The following is a 23517-nucleotide window of genomic DNA, read 5'->3' on the forward strand; positions in this document are numbered from 1 at the left end:
GACGTTGACTGAAACTCCCAGAATCCCAATGCTGGCTACAATTGCTGGGATTGGCTCAAAAGCCATGGGTTTCCCAATCTGAAGTACAGAAAGACAGACTTCCACAAACTTGCTGCCACCTTAGGTGTGTTGGACTATGACTTCGATATGTCCTGACAGCTGGATTGTTAGAGAAACCATCCCTACTTCCCTCTCCCTTTGGTAGGAAAAGCATGTGTTAACTGGGTCAAGCTAGATTCTTTATGTTACATCTGACATAGTAATTTAGCCCCCAATTTCTGTTGTTATTTGGCTCTATCTGAAGGCAGGCAGTGTGCAACTATTGCAACATACCACGTTCCAGAGGATTGGGTTTTCTAGAGTAGCATCACCAATGATCAAATAAAGAGTATAAGTCCCCGAGGCTGAATCAAACTCTGTTTTCCTTTCAGAAGTATCCAGCTCAAACTTGTAGATGTTTTTGCTGTCTGGTTCTGCAACAAACACCACTTCCTGCCCAGTCTTCTGATTGTGAAGACGTACGAAAGTCTGCAAGAAGAGACAATTACACTTTTTAAAGTATCCAACAGCACAACATGGCAAGGCTTTTAATACAACCCTTATTTCAGGTAGTTTAAAGGAGATAATGTGGTATATGATTTGCTGCTCAAGGAGAAGAGAAAACATATTTCTTTTAGAGCATAGAATGAATTATAAGGCTCAAAACAGCGCTTTATAAATAAAGGTTAATAATAATAATAATAATAATAATAATAATAATAATAATAAAACATTTTTCAAGTGATTGTGCCCATTATTCTCACCAACAAGTAATAAATGTAAGGCCAAACCAGGAAAAGCATAATATCTCATTCTGTTTTATATCCCATTCTTAGAATATCATATTGTTGCCAGCAAGCAGGCTGTTATCACAAGATATCCATTTTTCAGAAAAGGAATTAATGAGGAGATCCTAGCAAAATGCTAAGATCATGTGATCATTCTGGTAATTTCAAGAATAATTGTGATATAGTTTCTTTCATGCTTGTAATACATCACACAACATTCAACAAGCAAACTTCCAAGTGGATGCCAAATTATGCTGAAATAGGTTTAGACCAAGACTAATATTTCCCCAAGATTAGCTTGTGAACTGCATAGTTAATATGCAGGGTCAAAATATGGTATTACAGTAGGGATGTAATTATTCAACTATTTCATCTTTACATGTGGGAGAAAACAAATGTAGTGGGCTCTTGGTATCCTCTGGGATTTGGGTCCAGGCACCAAAATCCATGGATGTTCAAGTCCCATTTTATACAATGACTTTTGGGATTTAAATAAAGTATTTTCAAGCCATGGATGGTTGCATCTACCTATTGTTACTAGCCTATTGTAAGGTAAGTGAGCCTGAAAGTCCCAACCCAAAGCACTGTCTATCCTGGGAAGGAGAGATACAGAGGACCAACTGTATTTCTTTCCTGCAAATTTGCAAATTCCACAGTGTTATTATTCTGTGCATAAAATATTCTCTGGAGAAATAAATGAGGATCCCCCCCCACACACCAAAATCATAGTTTGGGTGCCAGAAATCACATTTCCCCCCACAAAAGCCACTGTTTTTAGAAACTCACATTTTTTACACATACAAAATGTAAATATAATTATTTTATGTGTGGAAAACAACTGATTTTGTACAGGGGGGAGGGAAGCAGTTTTTTAATGTAAAAAATATGGGGATTTTGCGCAAAAATGTTTTTTATACGGACAAATATACTCTTTCAAAAAAGCCACCCTCAAGGATTTGGTACAAAATTGTTTTTTTCCCCCTGCAAAATCCAGCAAGTTTCACACATATACACACATTATCCACATAGGCATCAAGAAACGAGTTTTGTTTTTTTCTGTACGAAAAGGTCTTCGGGGTTTTTTTTTGGTATGGAAACAATTATTTTTCTGCAGACAACAATTTCCCCAAACACTTCGGGATGTATGAAATTCCTACCTCTATGTAATGCCTCTTAACCAGGTTTTCCAAATGTAGATTCACAAACAACAGTGAATATTTTTTCCATCACTACCCTGTAGCACTGGGGAGCGGGGTAATGGGCCAGTGAAAATTAATGATTTGCATATTTAATCTCTGGAATCTCAACATAAAATGATTTCAAGCCGCATGCTTGAGAAGATCAACATACACAGCTGCCTTATATTCAAACTGACCATTGCTCCATTTACACGATATCATCGATTCTTGATTAATTCTGGAACTTTTAAGGTCACAAGCAGAGGCTCTTTACCACTCTTTTCCCACCAGAACCTTTAACTAATGATTATGGAGATTATACTAGGCACCTCCTACATGCAAAACATGCCCATAACAGTGCCCATAACAGCTATGGCCTCATCCAGTAAACATCTTTGAAAGTAATGAATTAGCTGAATGAGTGGCCTAAATTGGTAAAAACCACCTTCATATGGGCAGACACACAGCAACTATCTTTTTTATTCATGTTTTTTCTTTTCGTTTATTAATTTTTCATGTTTGTCATGTTTTTGAGAGCTAGAATCACCAAACTGCAGAAATGATCAATTGTATCCCCTACCTCAAAACAATCTAGTTCAATAAAAACATTTATCTTTAATATTGTTCCTACTAGCCAATCTAAAATGAAATATTTAGAATGGTTTTTAAAGCCTTACAGGGACTCCTTCCAAAGGTTTTCCTGCAAAGATATATCCATTGACAACAAGCAGATGATAATTATATGAGCCACTTAACCTGGTGAGGGATGAGTTCTGCTCCAGTGTTCACATCGACCAGCTGGAAGGACAAGGCAAAATTCTGATGGCTGTCAGCAGTGAAGGATCCTTTGGCTTTGGCGGGATAAGTGACCCTGGGAGAAAAAGTTAACAGCTGCTTTGGCAGGGAAAACGTAAAATTTTGCTAAAGGAATTAGTCTATAGCAATAGCAAGTACATTTCTATACCACTTATCAATGTACTTGAGCACTCCCTAAGTGGTATACAATGTGTAGGCCGATTGCCCCCCAACAAGCTAGGTACTCATTTTAGCGACCACAGAAGGATGTCAGGCTGAGTCGACCCTGAGCCACTGGTTGGTGTTGAACTCCTAACTGTGTGGTTTGTGAGTGAGTGGCTGCAGTACAGAAATTTAACCACTGTGCCACCAGGGCTCATTCTAGTCCTCAAGATCACCTGCTTCCTACTTTGTGCCAGAGCTTGGGCCTTCTGGGAGTTGTAGTCCAAAAAAGTAAATGTTTCAAACTCTGCCAATTGTTACCAGCCTACTGTGAAGTAAGTGAGTCTGAAAGTCTCAACCCAAAACACTGGCTATCCTTTGAAGGAGAGGACAGCTACAGGAAATCAATAATTGGGGCAGTTTCCTTCTCTTCCTAAGACAGCTGTAAAGAAGGCAGTTATACTGTTCCACCCAGCCCAGCTGCTGTAAAAGGGTGGTGGACAAACAGCTCCAGGCCAATGAACTGTCAACTGCCTACCTTTCACAAGAAAGGGGACTTTCAGAGTCCAACATTTTTGTGTACATGCAAAGTTTAGGAGGAATGGAGAGAAGGAAAGAGACCTAGGTGTACCAGGGAAAAATCACCTTTCAGCTAGTACACTGCTCACCAAAAAAATCAGTACCTCAAACACCCAAGGAGCTGAAACAGAGCTATGTCTGAAGAAGGGGTTGTTAGTGCTCAGTCTTTGAACCAGTTAAAATGAGGTAAAAAACCATTTGCAAGTGGTGGGGGTGAATCCCCTCCTGACAGTCTTTTGCGGGCCTGATGATATCAGGGTAATGCCCATGCTCATGCCTTCACGCAGACCTTGGCTGCAAACCCAGCCTCCTCCCCATTCCCAGCATAGGAAGGAAGGAGAAAAAGCACATGCAAACAATGGGTGAACACTACAAAGCTTTACATGCTGTTTTCCCCAACTGGGGATGAAGAATGGTGGTGGGGAATCCATGTTCAAGTGAGGAACCTTGTTGCCCTAACTGATGGAGAGCAGGGAAAGCCAGGGGACTTGGTGGAGCAGACTGAAACCACTTAGTATACTTGGCAAAGGAAGTAAGACAAACTAATGATGTAGGGGGGTAGCAGTAGCAGTGGCCATTACTTCCCCCCTCCCAAATATTTCTTTGTAAAGTTGAGTGGCTAAGTTGACAGTGGCAACTTGGCATTGGGCTGGCAGCTTTAATGTTATAAACATTGGTCTGTGTGTCCCATGGAACAAGGGCAGCCAAGAACAAGGTTAACCAAGACAGCTGAAGAATCAGCTGATATTCTTTGTTCAGTAAAAAAGCTAGAAAGGACGTGGAGGCACATGGCTGTCATTTAGTACTGTGTAGTGCCTGCTAGTATTTTACCTGGTAGTTTTTGGTGCAATGCTCTGATCTTTATCCACAGTAAAGAGATCCACATTAGAAATGCCAACTTCAGTTGAAACCTTGACTTTCAGCTGTAAACAAGAAGAAAATCAACAGGTCATGGTGTCTGCATATGACTCAAAAGGGTATAGAGAGTCCTCCCTTCTTGCACAATGTTTTTTTTCACATGAAAATGCTCTAGGAAGAAAGGCTGAGAGATAATGATTCATAATCAATGAAATTAAAGTAATCTTCTAAACTGTGTGAGAATCTCAGATCTGGGTTTCACTAATTTACATGCAACCTACTACATCACACTGTCTTTTAGATTAATTCTTTTCCATTCAAATAATGCTACAAAACACTCTTTGGTTGTCATACTGCTGGCAATACATTTTCACTTTTTTATATGCAATCATGGGATCTAGAAGCATGTTTCCTTTCTAAATGGAAAAGAGAACATAACTAAATACTAAAGGCAAAGACAGGATTTTAAATCTAAATCAGGATAAAAATACTCTACACTACAGGATGAAAATGAACAAAGAAACAAGATGTAATACATGAGATAAATCATAAGAAAGATTATGAGTAACAACTTGAAAATTATTATTAATAAAATCAGTTTCTTTAGAACAAAATACAGTGGTACCCCGGGATACGAAAGCACCGCCTTACGAAATTCCCGGGATACGAAAAAATCCCAAAGAAAAAAACTGTTCCGGGTTACGTTTTTTTTTCCGGCTTACGAAAAAAAATTTTGGTGCTTTTCGGCGCGATTTCACACGAAATCGCGGCTTTCGCTATTAGCGCCTATGGGCTATTCGGCTAGCGAAAGTTTCCGGGTTACGAAAGCGGCAGCGGAACGAATTAATTTCGTAACCCGGGGTACCACTGTAAGGGTCTGAATAATTGCTGCCAGATATCTGTACTATTGCTAAATGAAAGTTTTAGTGAAAATTCAACCTAGTTTTGTTACTACTTGATTCAGTTTTCAGCTGTCCATAATATTTTAACAGCATTCATTCTGTATCATTTTACTAATAATGGAGCCTCCAGAAAACAAATTCCTGAATGACAGCAAAAGCAGAATATCAGTAGGAAAAAGTAACAGAATGTATTGAGGGCTGTTGTAACAATAAAAACAAAAACAAAAGTCACACCACTGAACCTAGGCCCAGATGCTAAAAATAATAAAAGTCTCTCAGGGTAGCACAGGGAACAGCTCAGGTCATTGTGTTTGTGCCTTCAAGTTGCCTATTGACTTATGGAGACCCCATGAATTTCATAGGGTTTTCATTAGAACAATAAAATCTATACTTTTTATGTATGTGATGTAACAAAAATGTTGCTGTGTACCTTCAACTCATTTGTGATTTATGATGACTCTAAGGCTGCGATGGCAAAACTATGGCACGTGTGCCAGAGATGGCACACAAAGCCATTTTCCCCAGCATGTAGCAGGGAGGAGGCAGAAGAGGCGTATTCCTGTTCCTCCTCCTTCCTGGCTGTCCCAGGCCTTTAGTTGTCTCTCCAGAGGCAGCTGAAGGCCAGGGACAGCACATAGGAAGGTGGAGAAACAGGTGCACTGAAGAGGCAGCTGAAGGCCCAAGAGCGTGGGGGGGGGGGAGACAACCCACCCCAGAAGTCCGACGACCAGAGGGTGGAAGTCCAGTCCCTGGTGGGTGGATGTCCCACCCCCAGCACTGGGTAACACCTGGTGCTGGAAGACCTTTTAGTCTGTGCACATGGCCCCTAAAAGGTTCACCATCACTGCTCTAAGGTGAACCTATCACAAGGTTTTCTTGGCAAGATTTGTCTAGAGGGCATTTGCCTTTTCCTTGCTGATGCTGAAAAGGTGTGACTTGATAAAAGACACCCAGTGTGTTTCCATGGCCGAATTGAGATTTGAACCGTGGTCTTCAGATTCACTGTCTAGTACTCAATCCAGTACACCAGGCTGACAGGATTTTAAATCTTTTCCAGCTTCAAGTGTAATCAAAGGGTCTCCTGATGAACCAACCAACTTCTTCATCTGGAAAAAAGTGTATACATAGTATTTTTTCCTACAGTCTTATTTAATACACAACAGTTCTGATCCCCCACCCCTTGTGATTTAAGTTTCAACTGGGGATGGGGAAAGACATCTTACAGTAATGTATGACTGAATGCATTCTGACTAGATGCCTCCTTGGATAATTATGTCAAGGAGACAGACAAACAATGCAGATTTAAATCAGAGATAACATGCAAGTGGCCACATGTACAGAATTTAAATACTGTTGCAGCCTTTAAACTTTTGAAATGGTAAAGTTCTCCTTTGTCCTGTTGAGACTGGAAATATCCCTCTCATTACAGTCCAGTTCTAGCACAGCACTGGGATAAAGGCATTTGGTAATGCTTATCATCAACTTGGTTTGTGCATGTGTTTCTATGTGGATGAGAAAGAATCTCTCTCTCTCTCTTTTTCCCACACACACACACACCAGGTAATGAATTAATTATAACTAACACTAATGACAGCTTTTAAAAAGCAACTTCCCTGACAGCCTCCTCCAGGAAAAATGTGGGTTATTTTTAGGCTGGGTTCATACAAAGCCATCAGCATTAATGTACAGCCACTAGCACTACTTATGTTTCCAGAGTGTTTAAGCAGCACCATCTCTAATGCTCCAAGAGAAATTATTACTCCAATTACCACATTGATTTTGATATGTATGGCAGAAGTCAACATCTGTAAACAAGTGCTCCTTTTAGCTGTTCCAAAGTGAGCAGCAAGACTTAAATGCTAATTTTTCAATTAATTAGACAATTGAAGGGCAAAAAAGTAACACAGGGTAAACAATGCTTGAACGAACACATGCCCTTACCCCAACCTCCATGATTCTAGTTATCAGCACTGCTGTGACTTTGGCAATGCTTTTAGAAAGGTAGACTGGAGAAGAATGGCAGTCAAAAGATAGTTGGGCTAGTTCTTGAGAAAAAGCAACATGATCCATAATGGACCATGACCTTATTGAGACCAACTAAAAATTTCACAGAATAAAACAAGGTACTGGTTAGTTTTTTGTGGGTTTTTCGGGCTATCTGGCCATGTTCTAGAAGAGTTTCTTCCTGACGTTTTGCCAGCATCTGTGGCTGGCATCTTCAGAGAATGCTTGCCTGGAAAGGAGTTGGGTACATATACTGTGTAACCTGGAAAGGCAGGAGTGATTTGCAAGTGTATTGTTCTGTTGCTAATGGCAGCCCTCAGGGTGGGAGGGTCTGCAAAAGAGGATTAGTGGTCTACTTGATCATTTTCACATGTGCTGCTTTCAAGTAAGCTTTGTTGTTGTTAACAGCCTCGGATCAACCTTGAACAATGGTGATTGTATGAATGAGAGACCTCCATGTCACTGTGTCAACAGCACTGCTTAGGTCTTGCAAACTCAGGGCCATGGCTTCCTTGCTTGAGTCTATCCACCTGTAATGCCATCTTCCTTTTTACTATTGCCTTGTAGCTTTCTATGAATTATTGTCTTTTCTAGTGAGTCATGTTTTCTCATGATATATCCACAGTACGATAGTCTTAGTTTAGTTATCTTTGCTTCTAGGAAGAGGTTGGCCTTGATTTACCCTAAAACCCACTTATTTATCTTTTTAGCATTGCAGGGAATTCTGCAGAACTTTCCTCCAGCAAACTGAAATCTGGACCTAATCCACATTTCAAGTTGATTTTCTTCCTATCAGCTTTTTCACTGTACAACATTCATAATCATACACAGATATTAGAAATACAATGGCATGGACAATCCTGAGTTTGGAATCAAATCATATATCTTTAGACTTCAGGATCTTGTCTAGTTCCTGCACAGCTGTCCTTTCCAAGTCCTAGTCTTCTGCTTTCTTAACTGCTGTCTCCAGAATATAGGAAAATGTCTGACTACCTCAATGCCTTCATTATCTACTTCAAAGTTATGCAAATAATTTGTGTATTAATCAGCTGAAAAAGATAACTGTCTTCTTTCGGCCCAGCTCCATCAGGGCTAGGCTGAAGAAAGAGGCTCCTCCCTCCATAACTGTCATCTTTCGGCCTGTGAGGGAGGGAATTAGTCTGGCCCAGCTCTATCAGGGTTAGGCTGAAGAAGAAGAGCCCTCCCTCTGGTCCATCTGCCTTGGTCCAGGCCTCAGAGGGAGAGAAGAACTGCTGGACCTGATCCCCTTCCCCCCTCACCATTCCCTTCTCCTTTTGTGTCGTGTCTTTTAGATAGTAAGCCTGAGGGCAGGGAACCGTCTCTTATCCCCTCTGTTGTAAGCCACCCAGATTCCCAGTGATTGGGCGGCATATAAATAAATCATATTATTATTATTATATGCTTGTTGTTGCCTCAGATATGTTATTATTTGCACTAAACCCTTGGTGAAAACCCTTGGGGCCAAAGCTAGACCAAACAGAAGGTATCTGAATTGGAAGTGATGTCCCTTGTATTTCAAACAGAGGAACTCCATGCAATCTGGATACATTAGAAATGTAACTATGATTTCCTCAAATCCACAGAAATTAAGTAATTGTCCAATTCTAAATTGTCCAAAATGGTGACTGAAGTCTCTCCCGAACCCCGTGTATTGGATAAACCCATTGAGAAATTCTAGATCCAGAACTGGTCTGTTCCTCCCATTGCATTTGGGAACAGTGAACGATAGGGAATATATCCCTTGCTGCCTTGATGTTGCTGGCCATCTGTGACCCAGTCTAACAACTGCTTATCAGAAAGACACGTTTATAAACTGCTGTCAGACTCAGCCCCCTGTTGGGCAACACTTGGATTTGACTGGATGGCTCCTTTCTTGGAGCCTTTTTCTTATAGGCTGAGCTTCCTATTTCAAAATGAGGACTGGAAGAATTTTCTCTTGTTTTGGGTCTGATTTGTTCACTTTTACCAGGATTCCCCACTGTTGTGGAGACTGATGTGCCATAGATCTGATTCATTCTCTTTTACTGGGATTATTTGCTACTGCAGAGACTAGTGTGCCATGGCTCTGATTCATTCTCTTTTATTGGGATTACTCGCTACTGCAGAGACTAGATGAGAGGAAAATCTTTTTTAGAAGTGACTCCAATCTTGACTCGGGAACTTGTTGCTCAATTGCTTGCTGATCAACATTTTTAATATTTATCACTGTCTCACCCTCCCCAAACTGCTTATACGCAGAAGGCTTAACTGACTGGCTGGGAAGGCAGAAAACTTAAAAGGAGGAGTAGGAATCAATAGTCATAACGGTTTGGAATTTTGAGGATTCTGCCTGTCAAGGTTGGCATGAGCAATAAACCCAAGTGTTGAGGACTGTTCCTTAAGTTTCACAGAGAATATTAAAATATAATTTTTATATCACCCATAAAATACAATTACAATTCTGAATATAAACTTACTCCTTTCTGTTTTTCCAAATGTGAGATAGGTACTATACAAAACACGTTATCTGAAAGTCCTCAAAATAAAGGGGGAGTTGATAGGAATTCCCCGCCTGATTTTTTGATGGGAATAACTGTTAGCAAACAGCACAAAATGCACATCCCTTTCAGAAGGAAAAATTAGCCCAGAAGGTATTAGACATGTCAAATGCTCTTAAGTTCAAACACTAGTCTGCTGAACATGCATCACCTCTAACCACAATACTCCCTAAGAAGGTTCTATAGTTATACATAAAATCATAAACATAGTCAAGGGTGTACCTGTCCCAATATATGTGGTCCCTAGTCATGTTCTGCCACTGAGCAATACTTTTGGTGGTGGTGTTTACTGAATGCTTTTTTATCAGGCTTTGAAGCCTCAGTTTTGAGAAAGTCCCTATAGTCTGGCACTAGCTACAATATATTTTGACGCATAACTAGCTATATGGCTAAAGCCTGCTTTGGGGAGGAGGAACACATGCTCACTTCCAGGGACCATCTCCAACATAGCTTGGGTTGTCATCTGTCCCAGCAACATTTTCCAAAGGCTTGGGTCATCTTTAAAGCTTTCAGATGCCTTGATATCTTAAATGAAGGGAGTGCTAACTGTGGGTATGGTATCCCAGTTAAGGATTTCCCCCTAATTAGATTGGCTCTGTACGCTGATTTTTTTTCAGTGACAGGCCAATATATTTCAGGCTTTTATATTGATGACAGAAAATGTTTTTCGGTTGCTGCTTTTTACTTTCATTATTATTGTTTAAAACTGTATTTCATAAATGCTTCTGGTACTGAAGGGCAGGATATAAATTGATATATAACAACATATTTCAGATAACAGGAACAAGAATAGCTCCAATGGACAGCTACAGATTCAAGATCCTTTCAAAACATATACCCACCTCAACTTTGTTTGCAATAAATCGACTGTCCCCATCAATACTGATTGCAAAATCATAATATCCACTGGCAGGTTTGACATTCATGAAGTTTAGCTCAAAGATATCTCTGTTAATAAAAACAATAGCTGTAAAACTGCATGAATCTGAATGCCTATATGCTCAACAATTATTAAAGGATATCAGAAGCCAAAAGTGATTGTTTATTAGCCCAAAGAGAAAGGCAACAGAAAAAGTAATATGCTACCATTTAGAGAAAAAGGTGCAGCTGCAAGGATTCAATTACCATTAGCAAAAAGGCAGAGCCAGGTACTACTAGCTATATATGAATATTACTGAAGCTGTATGCAAGGTGTCTCTAATTTTTAAATTTTTCTTAGTCAATCCATTCACCAAATGATAATTAGGCCATCAAACACAACTGTTGGTGGAATAGCTAGCATCAAATCTTAACTGTTGAAACAGAAATCAAGTATTTTGCAAGATCAGCAGAGTGATATTGTTATGCGTATCTTCAATCTCCCTCATCCTTTCCCAATTCTAGATTCAGAATAGATACTCTACTTTATACATCCCATAATTTATATAGAACAACTTCTTACCCAGTGAGGGAAAAGGTAGACTGCTGGAGGACAGTGGCTTTAGTAGCAACAGATTTTGCATGATCTAAGTTCACACTTGCTTGAGTCAGTGGCTGTGACATAACATTTGTCACCTGGAGCTAAGGAATAAAAGAGATTTGTAAGATTAAAGTATACTAAGGCAACACCCAAAAGCTATCAACCAGACAGAAACCCTAGTAAGAGGCAAAACCAGTGGAAGATCCAACATTCAGAATACTTTATTCCCTTCCATTGATCTCTGTGTGCAACTGCCAAAGGGTAACATTTGATTACCTTCTCATTCTCTTTTTCATTAGAGGATAGACTCTGGGTCTACTTTAATTTTTCACTAGAATCCCAAGATCCAACAAGATATTGCTCTTTTGCAAAAGACAAATTTGGAACTAAATTCTGAACTCAGGAACCATATTTTGAGTAACAGATCTTGTAGTACTTATAAACATAAAACTTCACTTCTATTTACTCCAAACTTTCATTTCAGAAGCATAGTTATGGGCAGGTCAGTCAAGATGTTATTTGTATTTCTAAACTATTGGGAGTGAGAAATACTTAACAATTTACTGCAAATCACTCTAAAATCTAATGAGATCTAGATTTACCTTCTGCCCATCCACAGGGGTGGGATGTGTTCTAAAATATTCTCTTTTCCTTTGTCTGTCCCTAATCTTCCTTAGCAGGTATGATGCACTATTACAGATCACATAGGCCTGTTACAGACTGCCAAAATAAAGCTGCTTCGGGTCTCTTTGGAGGTATGCTATTTAAATGATGCATGGGTCCTAAGAGTCCGGAGGTCACGCCAAAGCCACACTCCATTCCTAAGCACTGGCGTGCAGCTTTGGTGCAGCTTCTAGATTCTTCGGATGCATGCATCATTTAAACAGCATACCTCCAAAGAGACCTGAAGCAGCCTTATTTTGGAAGTCTTTAACAGGCCATAGATTCTATTGCCAAAATAGCAAGTATGGTGTCAAAAGAAAGCCTGGCACCTGATATGCTGAACCTTTTGATGGACATGCCACCTCCACAGTAGGAGCTGTCAACATCAGGTTGCGGAAGGCAGAAGTTGATAATCCCTAGTTTAAAATCCAGTTTCAGAGCTATCCGCTCTCTGCAGCTGTTTGAATAATCAGCCTCAGTGGATTAAGGATCACATGAGCAGAACAGATCCCAGTGCAACAACTCACTTTGAGAATGGTCTGATGGTGAGAAACAGCAGCAGGTCCCTCAGGGACTGCAATGACTGGCAAATGATAATTATTTTGTGAAAGGCAAGCTGCAGCACAAGCCACACTGAAAGCTTCAGAAAGAATCTCAAAGTTCTTCTTGCTGAAAATTGCATTCACCAGCTGGATGATCTGATCCTAAAAGGAAAAAGAAAACACAGAATCAATCCTTATGTAGGATGGTTGGGTGCAGGACAAATATTTTATCCATCCAGACAAATGGACCACATTAACCAGTCCACCCAGAAGGAGGAAGGGTTATACCATACCGCAGAACTTTCCACACTTCTGTTAGTTTGGGCTGTAGAGGGAGGGCCTGACCAAGATGCAGGAGCAGTGGTAAATTATGAAGCACAGGAGCGCAACATCATAGTTTTCACAGCAAGGCCATCAAAGTGAGTTCAAAAGAAGCTAGTGGGTCCAGTTACTTAACAACACCAGACTATTGTTGAGGAAATTCATTCACTGCTGGCTATTGTAGCTAAGGATCATACCTTAGCTTAGAGTGACAGGGAAGCCTGAGTGAGGGTTACAAAATGACATCATCCCTACTAATCAAAACATTGTGGCACTTTGACTGTGCAAGATCTGACTTTACTGCAACACTGGGGGATGGAGAAATAAGGATAGAGATGGCAGTGGTTTCAGGAAATGTGGCATGGAATTAGTGCATTTTTAAACTGGAGTTCAGTAAATAATTTCAGAACCTTTGGGATCAATTCTCTTTTATTCAGAAATATCATTATCACCTTTATAAAAAAAATAAAGGTAAAGGTAGTCCCTTGACATGAATGTCTAGTTGTAACTGACTGTAGGGGGCTGTGCTCGTCTATGTTGTTAAGCCAAAGAGCTAGCGTTGTCAGAAGACGACTTAGGTGGTCATGTGGTCGGCATGACTGCACCGAAGGATGTTACCTTCCCACCGAAGTGGTATCTATCTATTTACTTACATTTGCATGCTTTCAAACTGCTAAATTGGCAGAAGCTGGGATTAGTGACATGAGCTCACCTCATAATGCAGCACACAATGTCAAATGTCTGCACACAGGAGGGAGTTCAGATACTGCCCTACAATCCCCAGAGCTGATCTGAGAACTCCTCAAACCACTGTATAGTACTATACATGGACAGCACTATAAAAATAAATTTGAAAAAAGGCATAGCTTTAATCATTTTAAAATAATCACAGTTCTTCTATTTTTTGTAAGAAAATAAGGCACATGTATAACGTCCCCCTTCTTGACAACATAATTTATAATTCCCACTGAACAATTATCTTTAATTGTACCAATTCTGCAGTTTGTTTTTTCACCACAGTCTGTCAATCTGTCACTTCAGCATAAAACACAACAGCATAAAATGTGTTTTTATATCAAGTTTATTTTGCAGCAATATTCTTAAAACAGGGCAGTGAGTGGTCCCATCCATAACCTGGGGGCCCTTCCAGTCCATTACCATTTCTATTGCTAATTAGAGATCTTAGGAACTATTTAAATTTTCAGTTCAAAGAAATAATCTGGTGATTAAGATTTTAATCTATAGGGGGGAAATATAATCATAACCCAGTGGGTGACACATAAGAGCTCTATAAATAATTTTAATCAACTTCCATATTATCAGGTCAGCAAAGGTTCAGCCCCAATTTTATCAGGGTTTTTACCTGAAATTCCTAATCTTTCTTTTAAAAATTGTTAACATCCTGTCACTATGACTTTAACGTCATCACTTGTGACATTTCCAGGTCAGGAAGACTTCAGTTGATTGGGGAAGAAGCTATCAATGCTACAACAGACATGTACTCCCTCCAGTAGCAGAGGAAGTACTGTATGCTTTTCCATACCAATTGCTGCCGAGCATGAGCAAAAGGATACTCATTTCTCCTGGCAAGGCTCCTAGAGACAACCAAGCTGGGACTTTTGAGTTTAATCAAAAAGTGTTTTTATCTTCTTTCTATTATGCTCAAATCAGTAGAATGCACAGATGGATATTTTTTCAACCTTTCTAGGCATGCTTTAAAACACTGATACACCTTTTATTATTTTTTCCATTTTACTTTTTTGTAGAGGAACTATAAAGAGACTGCTGCATGAAGAGAGAAGCCGGAAATATACACTGAAGATGCACATCAAACCCAAATACAAGTGCAGATGAACTCTGAATTACACTGTGGCTTCAAGTTTCGTCACGCCCTACCTGGGGGAGGCCTCCTCAAATGGGGATGAAGAACAAAACAGCCAGGGCAAAAGGTTCCAGTTGGAGCCTGAGGAAGATGGCAGCCCTGCCTTGAACTATTCAGAAGTGGAACCCAGAGCATCCCATGTAGCTCCTGAAGACCAAGAGCCAGACACTGAACCACTTCATCCCTTTGAGCACTGGAGGCTGAAACATTAGCTGCAAGAGCAGGAAAAAAAACTTGGCTGGCCTTAAAAACAAGATGCTGTGGTATTTACATCAATTGCAGTCATTTATAAATAGTTGTAAATTAGCACAGCCAAGGCCATTCCTTTGTTGCAAACAACTGCTCCAAAATCTCCAAGTAATCTTATTTGACGTTCCTTGCTCTATAGCTTCCAGGTGAGTGGCTTGGTTCCCTCATTATTCTCTTTGGTTACCCACTGACTAGCATTGGACTTCAGTTACAGTCTCATTGGAAGGATAAAGACCGCCCATTTGGGGCGGGCTGCAGCCGCCCCTTTGCACAACATATTGGAGCCAGAGCAGCCACAGTGGCAGCCCAAATGCCCCAATACGGCGCTTTTCAGAACCAGGGAGGAGTGGCAAAATGCTGCTCCTCCCTGGTCCCGAAAAGGGGTGTCCTTGGGGCTTCATGCCCAGGACACCCCGGGAGCCACAGCTAGGGGAGAAAGGGGCCACTCAGCCCCTTTCCCCCTGGCGCCGTTCCCGTGGCAATCTAGTTGCCATGGAAACGAGGCGCCCTCCAGGAAGGAGCTCCATTTCAGAGCTCCTTCCTGCGACGCAGTTAGGCCGCCACAAGTGGCCTGACACAGCGCCAGGACGTAATGGCCGCACAGCGCTGTTTGGACGCGATGCGGCCGTTACGTCAAAATGGTGGCGCCCATGTAGACAGGGTGCCACCATTTTGACGTACTGAGTACGTCCTAGGGTTAGGGAGTGTCTGAAAAGGACGCTCCCGGGCAACCCAAGCACGTACTCAGTACATGCTTCAAGGCCCGTCTGTACAGGGCCATTGTCTCCCATGGTGTTAGAATTTGAAGACATAGTTGTGTCAGCCTGCATCCCTTTCTATACTGCCTCTCATGCTTCAACTTTGAATTGCCTCAGTCACATTAGATATGAGCCTGGACTGGTTTTTCCTATGCCCTTTCTTTTGGACTATCTCCTCTAGACAACTGCTACCCTTAAACAGGACATGTTTTTGCTACTACTGCATAACATGGCTACTATACTAGAACAAGATGACCTTGACATTTTTATACAACTAAGAACAGACTGTTGCTGTGTCAACTACTAGAGTGGTTAAATAATGGCAGTTATTACAGGTTTATGGATTCCATTCTATCCTTCTAACAGTCCTGCTTTGCTCTGGATCAACCATTATAATAACAAATACCAATTTTCCTTAATACTTGTCTTACCCCAAACCACTATAGTAATTCTGTGTCAAACAAATAAACCAAATGGTACCCACCTCTTTCATTGCTGGTTCTGTCCCTACATGGTCAGAGAGTCTGTAAGTAGCAGCCACAAACAATGCAGTTGTTTCAAGCCCTTCCTCAAACTGTAGATACACTCCTCCTAGATCATCCAGTCGGGCAACAAGATCCTATACCAAGATTAATACAAAGAACTTTGCAGCATTCTATTTGGTAGCATGGCTTCATTAAGAACCTGATGTTAGCATTAGTTAGATCACAATCTTTAATTCAGAGGCAGAAATATTATTTATCAGAACAGCCTACGATTGACTGGAAGCTTTTAATATTTGTGGGGGTTTTTTTTGGGGGGGGAGAAGAAGTTACTATTTAAATATCATTCAATATCTTACAAGAAGAAGTTTATTCTGCATTAACCAGACTTTTTTGCATAAATAAGAAAAACAAACACCATAAACTCATACACAAATATAATAGAGTAATCATGTTGTTGATATAAACATGCAAAATAGGTCTGTCATATACACAACAGGTCTAACATATTTTATCACCAGTTAGATTAAAATTCTCTCTCTTCATCAAGGCTAGCTTATCATACTTAGCTGTTTGAAAAGACAGTGGTTAGATCCTGCTAGCAAAAACATCAATTTTGGGGAGGGATAACATCTCTAATATGGGTAGTAAGGGGATCAAGTTATTGAGTTCTCAGCTCTAAATATAAAGGACATTCCAGAAGGAAATAATATAAGTATTCCATCTTTCTACAATCATGAGGACACCATCTATCTATAGTGGGTATGCCTTCATATTATCTTTTTACTTTCATTAGGGACAGGATATTCAGTCCACAGCTAATAAGAAGGGTCTTGAGATCATGTGGACAAGTGAAGGCTAGATAAGGAAGCAATTTTCCAGGATAAATAGTGACGGTCTTATATAACAGAGCAGTAGTTACATACTAGTGCAGCATTTTCCTGAAGATCAATATCAGCTAAATGACCTAAAATTTCGAGTTGGCCAAATAGCTCAATGAAAAACCCAGATTAGATAAAAGATGACAGGTTTTTGGAGCCCATGATTCTGGGCCCATTTCCTCATAGGCCATTAAAACTAAAGTGGAGACCATCTAGAAAATAATCTAGAGCCAATAGAATATGGCTAATTTTGGGGTCAGGATTTTAACCGAGCAGCATTCAGACTCTGTCCATACAAGTGCTTTGGGGGATGATTTAGAGACACCCAGAGCTCTTGTTAAAAATTTGTACTGAGCCCAACACTGTCATATAAGAGTGAACCCACACTGCAGCTCCTTACAGCAGCTGGGGTAGTCGTTTACTCTTGTAAAGCTGCCTTGAATCTCATTTTGGAAGAAAAATGGGATATAAATCCCATAAATAAATCATTAGAAAGAATGTCATAAATGATATAGAAGGGGCATCACAAACATATCTCCAGAAGCTGCTGCAAACTGAAAAATGTTAGCTGTTGTATTGGCTAATGTTGCACTAGCATCCAAATACGCAAGACCAACAGCTGGAGTTTTTAAATGTTACCCCCAAGTATTTATAGCAGCTAACTTGCTCCAGTTGTTGATTGTTAAGTTGCCATTTGTATTGTCGCTTGACCTTTCCAAACACCATTAATTTTAGTTTTTGAATAATTGCCATCTAAGAATTCTTTTGTACAGTATTCTCCAAAGGCTCTCAGGAGTCTGTGGAGGCCCACTTGCATGTAAAAAAAAAAGTACAGCATGCTAAAAAGATGCTGATATCTTTCTCTTCTAGATGAAGGGAGAAAAACTATGAACCTGTTATAGTTCAATTTATGTCATTAATATATAAATTAAATAGAAGAGAAGTTAGCAGGCAATCTTGGCCGACATCCTTATTAACAAGAATGATTCTGAGAGACAGACCTTGATTGTTGCTCTAATATGTAAAATAGAATTATTATACAACCTTTGTAGAATCACAGAATTGTAGAGTTGGAAGAGACCACAAGGGCCATCTAGTCCAACCCCCTGCCATGCAGGAAATCACAATCAGAGCATACCCAACAGATGGCCATCAAGACTCTGTTTAAAGACCTCCAGGGAAGGAGACCCCATTACACTCCGAGGGGGTGTGTTCCACTGTCAAACAGCCCTTACTGTCAGGAGGTCTTCCCATGTTGAGGTGGAATCTCTTTTCCTGGAGCTTGCATCAGTTCTTCTGGGTCCTGTTCTCTTGCTTCCTCCTCAACATGATTTGGGTATAACAATGACATTTTGGGCATAACAATGACATCCCTTCAAATATTTAAACAGGGCCATCATATCACCTCTTAACCTTCTCTTCTCAGGCTAAACATGCCCAGCTCCCTAAGTCGTTCCTCATAGGGCATGGTTTTTAGGCCCTTCACCCTTTTAGTCGCCCTCCTTTGAACACACTCCAGTTTCTCAACATCCTTTCTGAATTGTGTGCCCAGAACTGGACACAGCATTCTACGTGGGGCCTGACCAAAGCAGAATAGATTGGCACTATTATTTCACTTGATCTACACACTATACTTTTATTGATGCAACCTAAAATTACATTGGCCTTTTTAGCTGCCGCATCGCACTGTTGACTCATGTTCAACTTGTGGTCTACTTGGACTCCTAGATCCCTTTCACACGTAGTTTCATTCAGCGTGAAAGGTATCTAGGAGTCCAAGTAGACAAGTTGAACATGAGTCAACAGTGCAATGTGATTGTATTCTCTTTAATATCCTGTAATCAATGTTCAGGAGGGCTAGTTTGTGCCACAAACCTGGGTTGTGATAGAGACTCAAAAACTGTCCTCAGATCAACAAAGGCCACAAAGAGAGAATGAAAAGGCTGAGAAGTATATTTCATTGAGAGGTGGCTTAAAATAAAACATTGGTCAATTGATTATTTGCCATGACAGAAGCCTGCCTGGCTTCCTCAATCAAAAGGTAAGCTCACCCAGGTTTCAAATTATTCAAAAGATGTTTTGCATATAGCTTGCTCACCACAACCATAAGACTTATTGGTCCATAATTTTTAGGATCAGATCTAGAGGCTTTCTTATGCATAGGAACCACAATTGCCACTGACCAATCAAGGGGGAAATTTCCAGTTCTATTATTATGTGTGAACAGAGTGGCTAATGCTGGAATCCACCAATCAGCTTGCTCTATTCAAAGGTCAGACAGGATCCCATTGATACCCACCACCTTTCCCATTTTAAGTTTTTTTAAATCACTGCAGAAAACATGCCATCTGGTAAAATCAAGTCTTCTTCTATTGTTGGTACAGATCTCAATGTTCCATCAAAGAAAATAGAGCAAAAGTGCTTCTCCCACTAATGTATGGAAATTGCATTGTTTATGTACAGATCCCCTGAAGATCATATAGATAAGATAATATGCCAAAATTTAATCTATTGTTATGTGACAAAGTCAGTTCCAACTCAGTCCACTGTTTAAAAATATAGGGGTATTTCTTCTTTTGAATCAGTGTCTTATGGAATTTAAGCAATTAAAAAAAACACCCAAAAACTGGAAGCAGGACATTTAAATCCCTAAGGAACTTACACTGTTTTTTAAACTCCTTTTTGGTTTGTCTGCATTCACTATCAAAACATAAATTAGAATGATTAGATTTGGAGAAATAGGGCCTGGGCAGATGAGCGGCATTGAGCCACACCTTTAATGCCTGGATTGGTGCCGCAGCAAGCGTATGGTGCGGCACTGATCCGGCCTCTAGGGAGCACAAAAAGGAGCTTGAAAAACTGGCTCCTTTTTGTGCCCTCTAAAGGGTGATGCGACTTCTTGATGCCCTTTTGGCACTCCATCATCTAGATGCAGTGCCAGTGCTGTGCCATGATGCCGCACGCCATCTAGAATGGTGTGCGGTGTCATGACGTGATGGGACAGAGTCACAATGTCCAGTGTGTGGATGCTGCGCCATGGCTCTGCCTACCGGCTGACACAAAGTGCCAGTCTGTAGAGCCCCTTACTTGTTCTGTTCTGCTTCACAGAATAAAAGAGGTTGAAATGCCAATATTTTCTGAGAATAACAATCAATTGTCTCTTCAGTCACACTTGATTGTACTAATTTGTCTTTCAGTTCTAAAATTTGTTTAGATTTCAGTAAAGTGTCCAAAGCTGCCAGATTAACATTACCCCATTTTGTACAATATCTGGATGCTGCCTGAGTCGAGACTAATGGCATAAGATTTTCGGAAGTTTTAGGACTAGAGAATAACAGTGGAGAGTTTCTTAAATGCTTATCCTGGAACATTTCCGAATGGAATAATAGGCTGGATGTTTCATTTAAGAAGTATCATTAAATATTTAATATGAGGTTGTTTTGGATTTTCAGCTGCTTACATATATTTGTCCACAGCCAATACAATAAAACTGAATGCAGGGTTTGGGAAAACACAGCACAGGCTGCATGCATCCCCTCAAAGGCATTTGAGGATATGTGGGGGCATTCTGAGTTAAAATTTTAAAAATTAAAAAATAGGGCTGGAGGTATGGTGAGCCTGTTTCTTGGATACTTGCCGATCCCTGAAGTATCCGTATAGGTGTTACACAGTTTTATCCAAATTATGTGATGAAACTATTTTGACCACTTGCATTAGCTTTTGTAATTGAATTCTTTCTGCCACTTGTACAGCAATTGGCAATATGGCTTGAAAATTTACCTGAATGTGTTCAACAATGGCCTGAGCAATTATGTTTGTTACATGGTCCTTGTGAGGTCAGATCACCTAGGGCCAATGTGATACAAGTGATTACACGACAGGTTTCAGAACGGAGAGATCAAGATCCAAATTTTTGTTCAGTCGCAAAGTATGCTGTGTAAATTTGAGTGAGACATTCTCTCTGCTAACTTAAATTCACAGGTTTTAGAGGGCAATATAGCTGCTCTTAGCACTTTGTAAAAAAAGAAGAAAAGGAGAAACGAAAATGTGACTAAAATACAGATAAACACAATGAAACTTAGCTCTAAATTCCATCAACTGTGCAAACTCAGTTCTCAGGAAAACTGACATTTCTATATTAGCCCCCTTTTCTGTGCATTTCAGTAATTTACTCTGGGGGGCTATGTTATTTTTACTTCAGAATGTAAACTCTTATTTCCTTCAAGTATTTGGGGCTGGAGTAAATGGGAGGGGGGGTGGAGGAGTCAACCGAGGTTGCTACAGCTTGAGCAGGACTGTTAATGATATGGAGACTTGGAGGTCTCTGATTTATAGTTTCACCATAAGTTGAAGTGGACTTGACCATTTCTTAAACCATTTCTTACTGCTTTTAAAAACTTTGTTGGCATTTGAAATATACTGAAATGTTTTAACAGGATGGTTCTTAACTAATTTTATATTTTGCACATTGGGGTGTTTTAGGTTGAAAGGAATATTATAAACAAGTAAGCAAATGACTTAAATACCTCTATCTCTTCCACAATGCTTCTTAAGTCTGCCTGCTGGGATAGGTAGGATGCTGTCTGCAAAGCTTGGATTGTTCTGAAACAATAAAAACCAGAATTTGAGAAGGAGATACAATCTTTCTCACACACACACAAATACACACATTAACACTATACAGTATGCAAAAGGGTCTTGTAGCACTTTTTAAACTGACTGTGTAGAAGCTGCAGCATAAGCTTTGTAGACTTCTTCTATAGTTATTCTCAAAGGTGCTACAAGATCACTTTGCATACTGATATTCCAGAATAACATAGCTATGTTGCTGAATTCTACCACTATGTAGTATGTCATTCTACCAATTACAAGCAGCCTGATGTCATTCTACCAGTTAAAAGCATCAGAGGTGTAAAAATGCTTCATGCAAAACAGAAGGCACTAATAACTTTCACAGCAGAAGGGATGCACAAAATAGAACAAAAATTAAAAATATATCTCACTAGGTCAAAATAAGGTTGTCATTATTTCCATAAAATAAAAGATCAACCCAAAAATGTTTAAATTCAATACTTCAAGAGTGGTCACTAAGGCCAGATCTGCCCTAAGCCGCAAGCTAACATTTCCACTTCCAATAAAATCAAATTTGTAAGGTTGGGAGAGCCCTTACATACTGTCAGCTAATAATACTTCAAGCAGCAGTACATCTAGTACTTATGTCCACTAACTGCATATGGAACAAATTATGCAATTATGAGTAGCGATGGTAAAATCTCTCCCGCTAGCTTACCACAGTTTATTTTAATGGTAAAACAGTGCAATACAAAACTACAGAAAATGATGGCAAAGTAGGAAGAGAATTCAGATAACACCAGGATAGAGTAGAGAGGAATACAGCTGTAAAGGGACATGCCAAGTGCAGAAATATGTTCATTGGACAACTGACACTTGGCTTGGTCTTTTAAAAGAAAACAAAAGTCTGATATTACCAGGATAGTGCACCTCATTAGAGGAAGCAATATTTTATGATATACAATGTAAGCATGGAGAAGACCCAAGTGTTTCTCAGTAGCTATGACCATTTGCCAAGAGTGTCCAGTATTGTGGTAACTAAGGCAGAGTCCTTACAATGGGAATGTCCCACATTATCATCTTTATGCATGGCTGGAAGGCTATACATGTGAAATAATCTACCAGGTCTGGAAATATTTTCTTGCTTTAACTCCCATGAAAACCACTTTGTAGTTTGAATCCAATAGACATATTTCTAGTAACTAAAGGAAGTTGGGATGTTCTCCTCACCACAAAAAATCCTGAAAAATCCATCCAAAGAGTCAAACTAACCCATGAAATTATACTTTTAAACACAGACATTATCTTTACAACTGAATAATAAGCAAGTGCAATGGCAGAAATAATCCTTGGCCAACCAAATTAGGCTCCCATCCTATCCATGCTTAACTGGGAGCAAGCACTACTGAAGTCACTTCTTATTTACTTCTGAGTAAACATACACAGGAATGCACTATTAGATTTTTTTTAAAACAACAACAACAACAACACTCACGCCAAGACATTCTCTTCCTTGCTAAGGCGCGAAGTGAGGGCAGTCAGGGCTTCTTGGGAAGCAAGTGGCAGTCCAAAGCCACTCAAGGCTCCAACAGCATGGTAGATCTGGCTTACTGAAGAATCTTCACTGACAGCAGCAAGTAGTAGTTCTCTAGTCTCATTTGAAATGGCAAGCTGAGAAAAAAAAATTGAAGGAGAAATAAACGCATCAAATATTTTCTAGTGTTATGCTTTTCATGAACCTTCATCAGAAATACACTTTTTAATCGAAGAAATGCTATCTGAAGGATGCAGGAAGGCCTATAAACATATCCAATAACAGAACGTTGGCTTATTTCTCCATTTAGC

General features: G+C 40.0%; 1 protein-coding gene across 3 annotated transcripts in view; it reads right to left on the bottom strand.

Moving 5' to 3' along the window:
- LOC149315734 (dolichyl-diphosphooligosaccharide--protein glycosyltransferase subunit 2-like) overlaps nucleotides 1-23517 on the bottom strand; it is a 45492-nt gene that overhangs the window by 11990 nt on the left and 9985 nt on the right. For all 3 annotated transcript variants that reach the window (XR_016280393.1, XM_089513968.1, XM_089513969.1), the window contains exons 4-12: nucleotides 23168-23343; nucleotides 21627-21702; nucleotides 16222-16356; nucleotides 12513-12689; nucleotides 11305-11423; nucleotides 10706-10811; nucleotides 4373-4464; nucleotides 2762-2876; nucleotides 334-528 (exon numbers count right to left, since the gene is read on the bottom strand). Coding sequence is in view for 2 of the 3 variants with exons in the window: in XM_089513968.1 (XP_089370094.1) it covers nucleotides 334-528; nucleotides 2762-2876; nucleotides 4373-4464; nucleotides 10706-10811; nucleotides 11305-11423; nucleotides 12513-12689; nucleotides 16222-16356; nucleotides 21627-21702; nucleotides 23168-23343 (1191 nt within the window). In the remaining variant the exon portion in view is untranslated. The remainder of the gene's footprint in view (nucleotides 1-333; nucleotides 529-2761; nucleotides 2877-4372; nucleotides 4465-10705; nucleotides 10812-11304; nucleotides 11424-12512; nucleotides 12690-16221; nucleotides 16357-21626; nucleotides 21703-23167; nucleotides 23344-23517) is intronic.

Source organism: Sceloporus occidentalis, unplaced genomic scaffold (assembly GCF_023333645.1).
Source record: "Sceloporus occidentalis isolate IW3139 unplaced genomic scaffold, rSceOcc1.0.p SCAF_3, whole genome shotgun sequence".
NCBI lineage: Eukaryota > Metazoa > Chordata > Lepidosauria > Squamata > Phrynosomatidae > Sceloporus > Sceloporus occidentalis.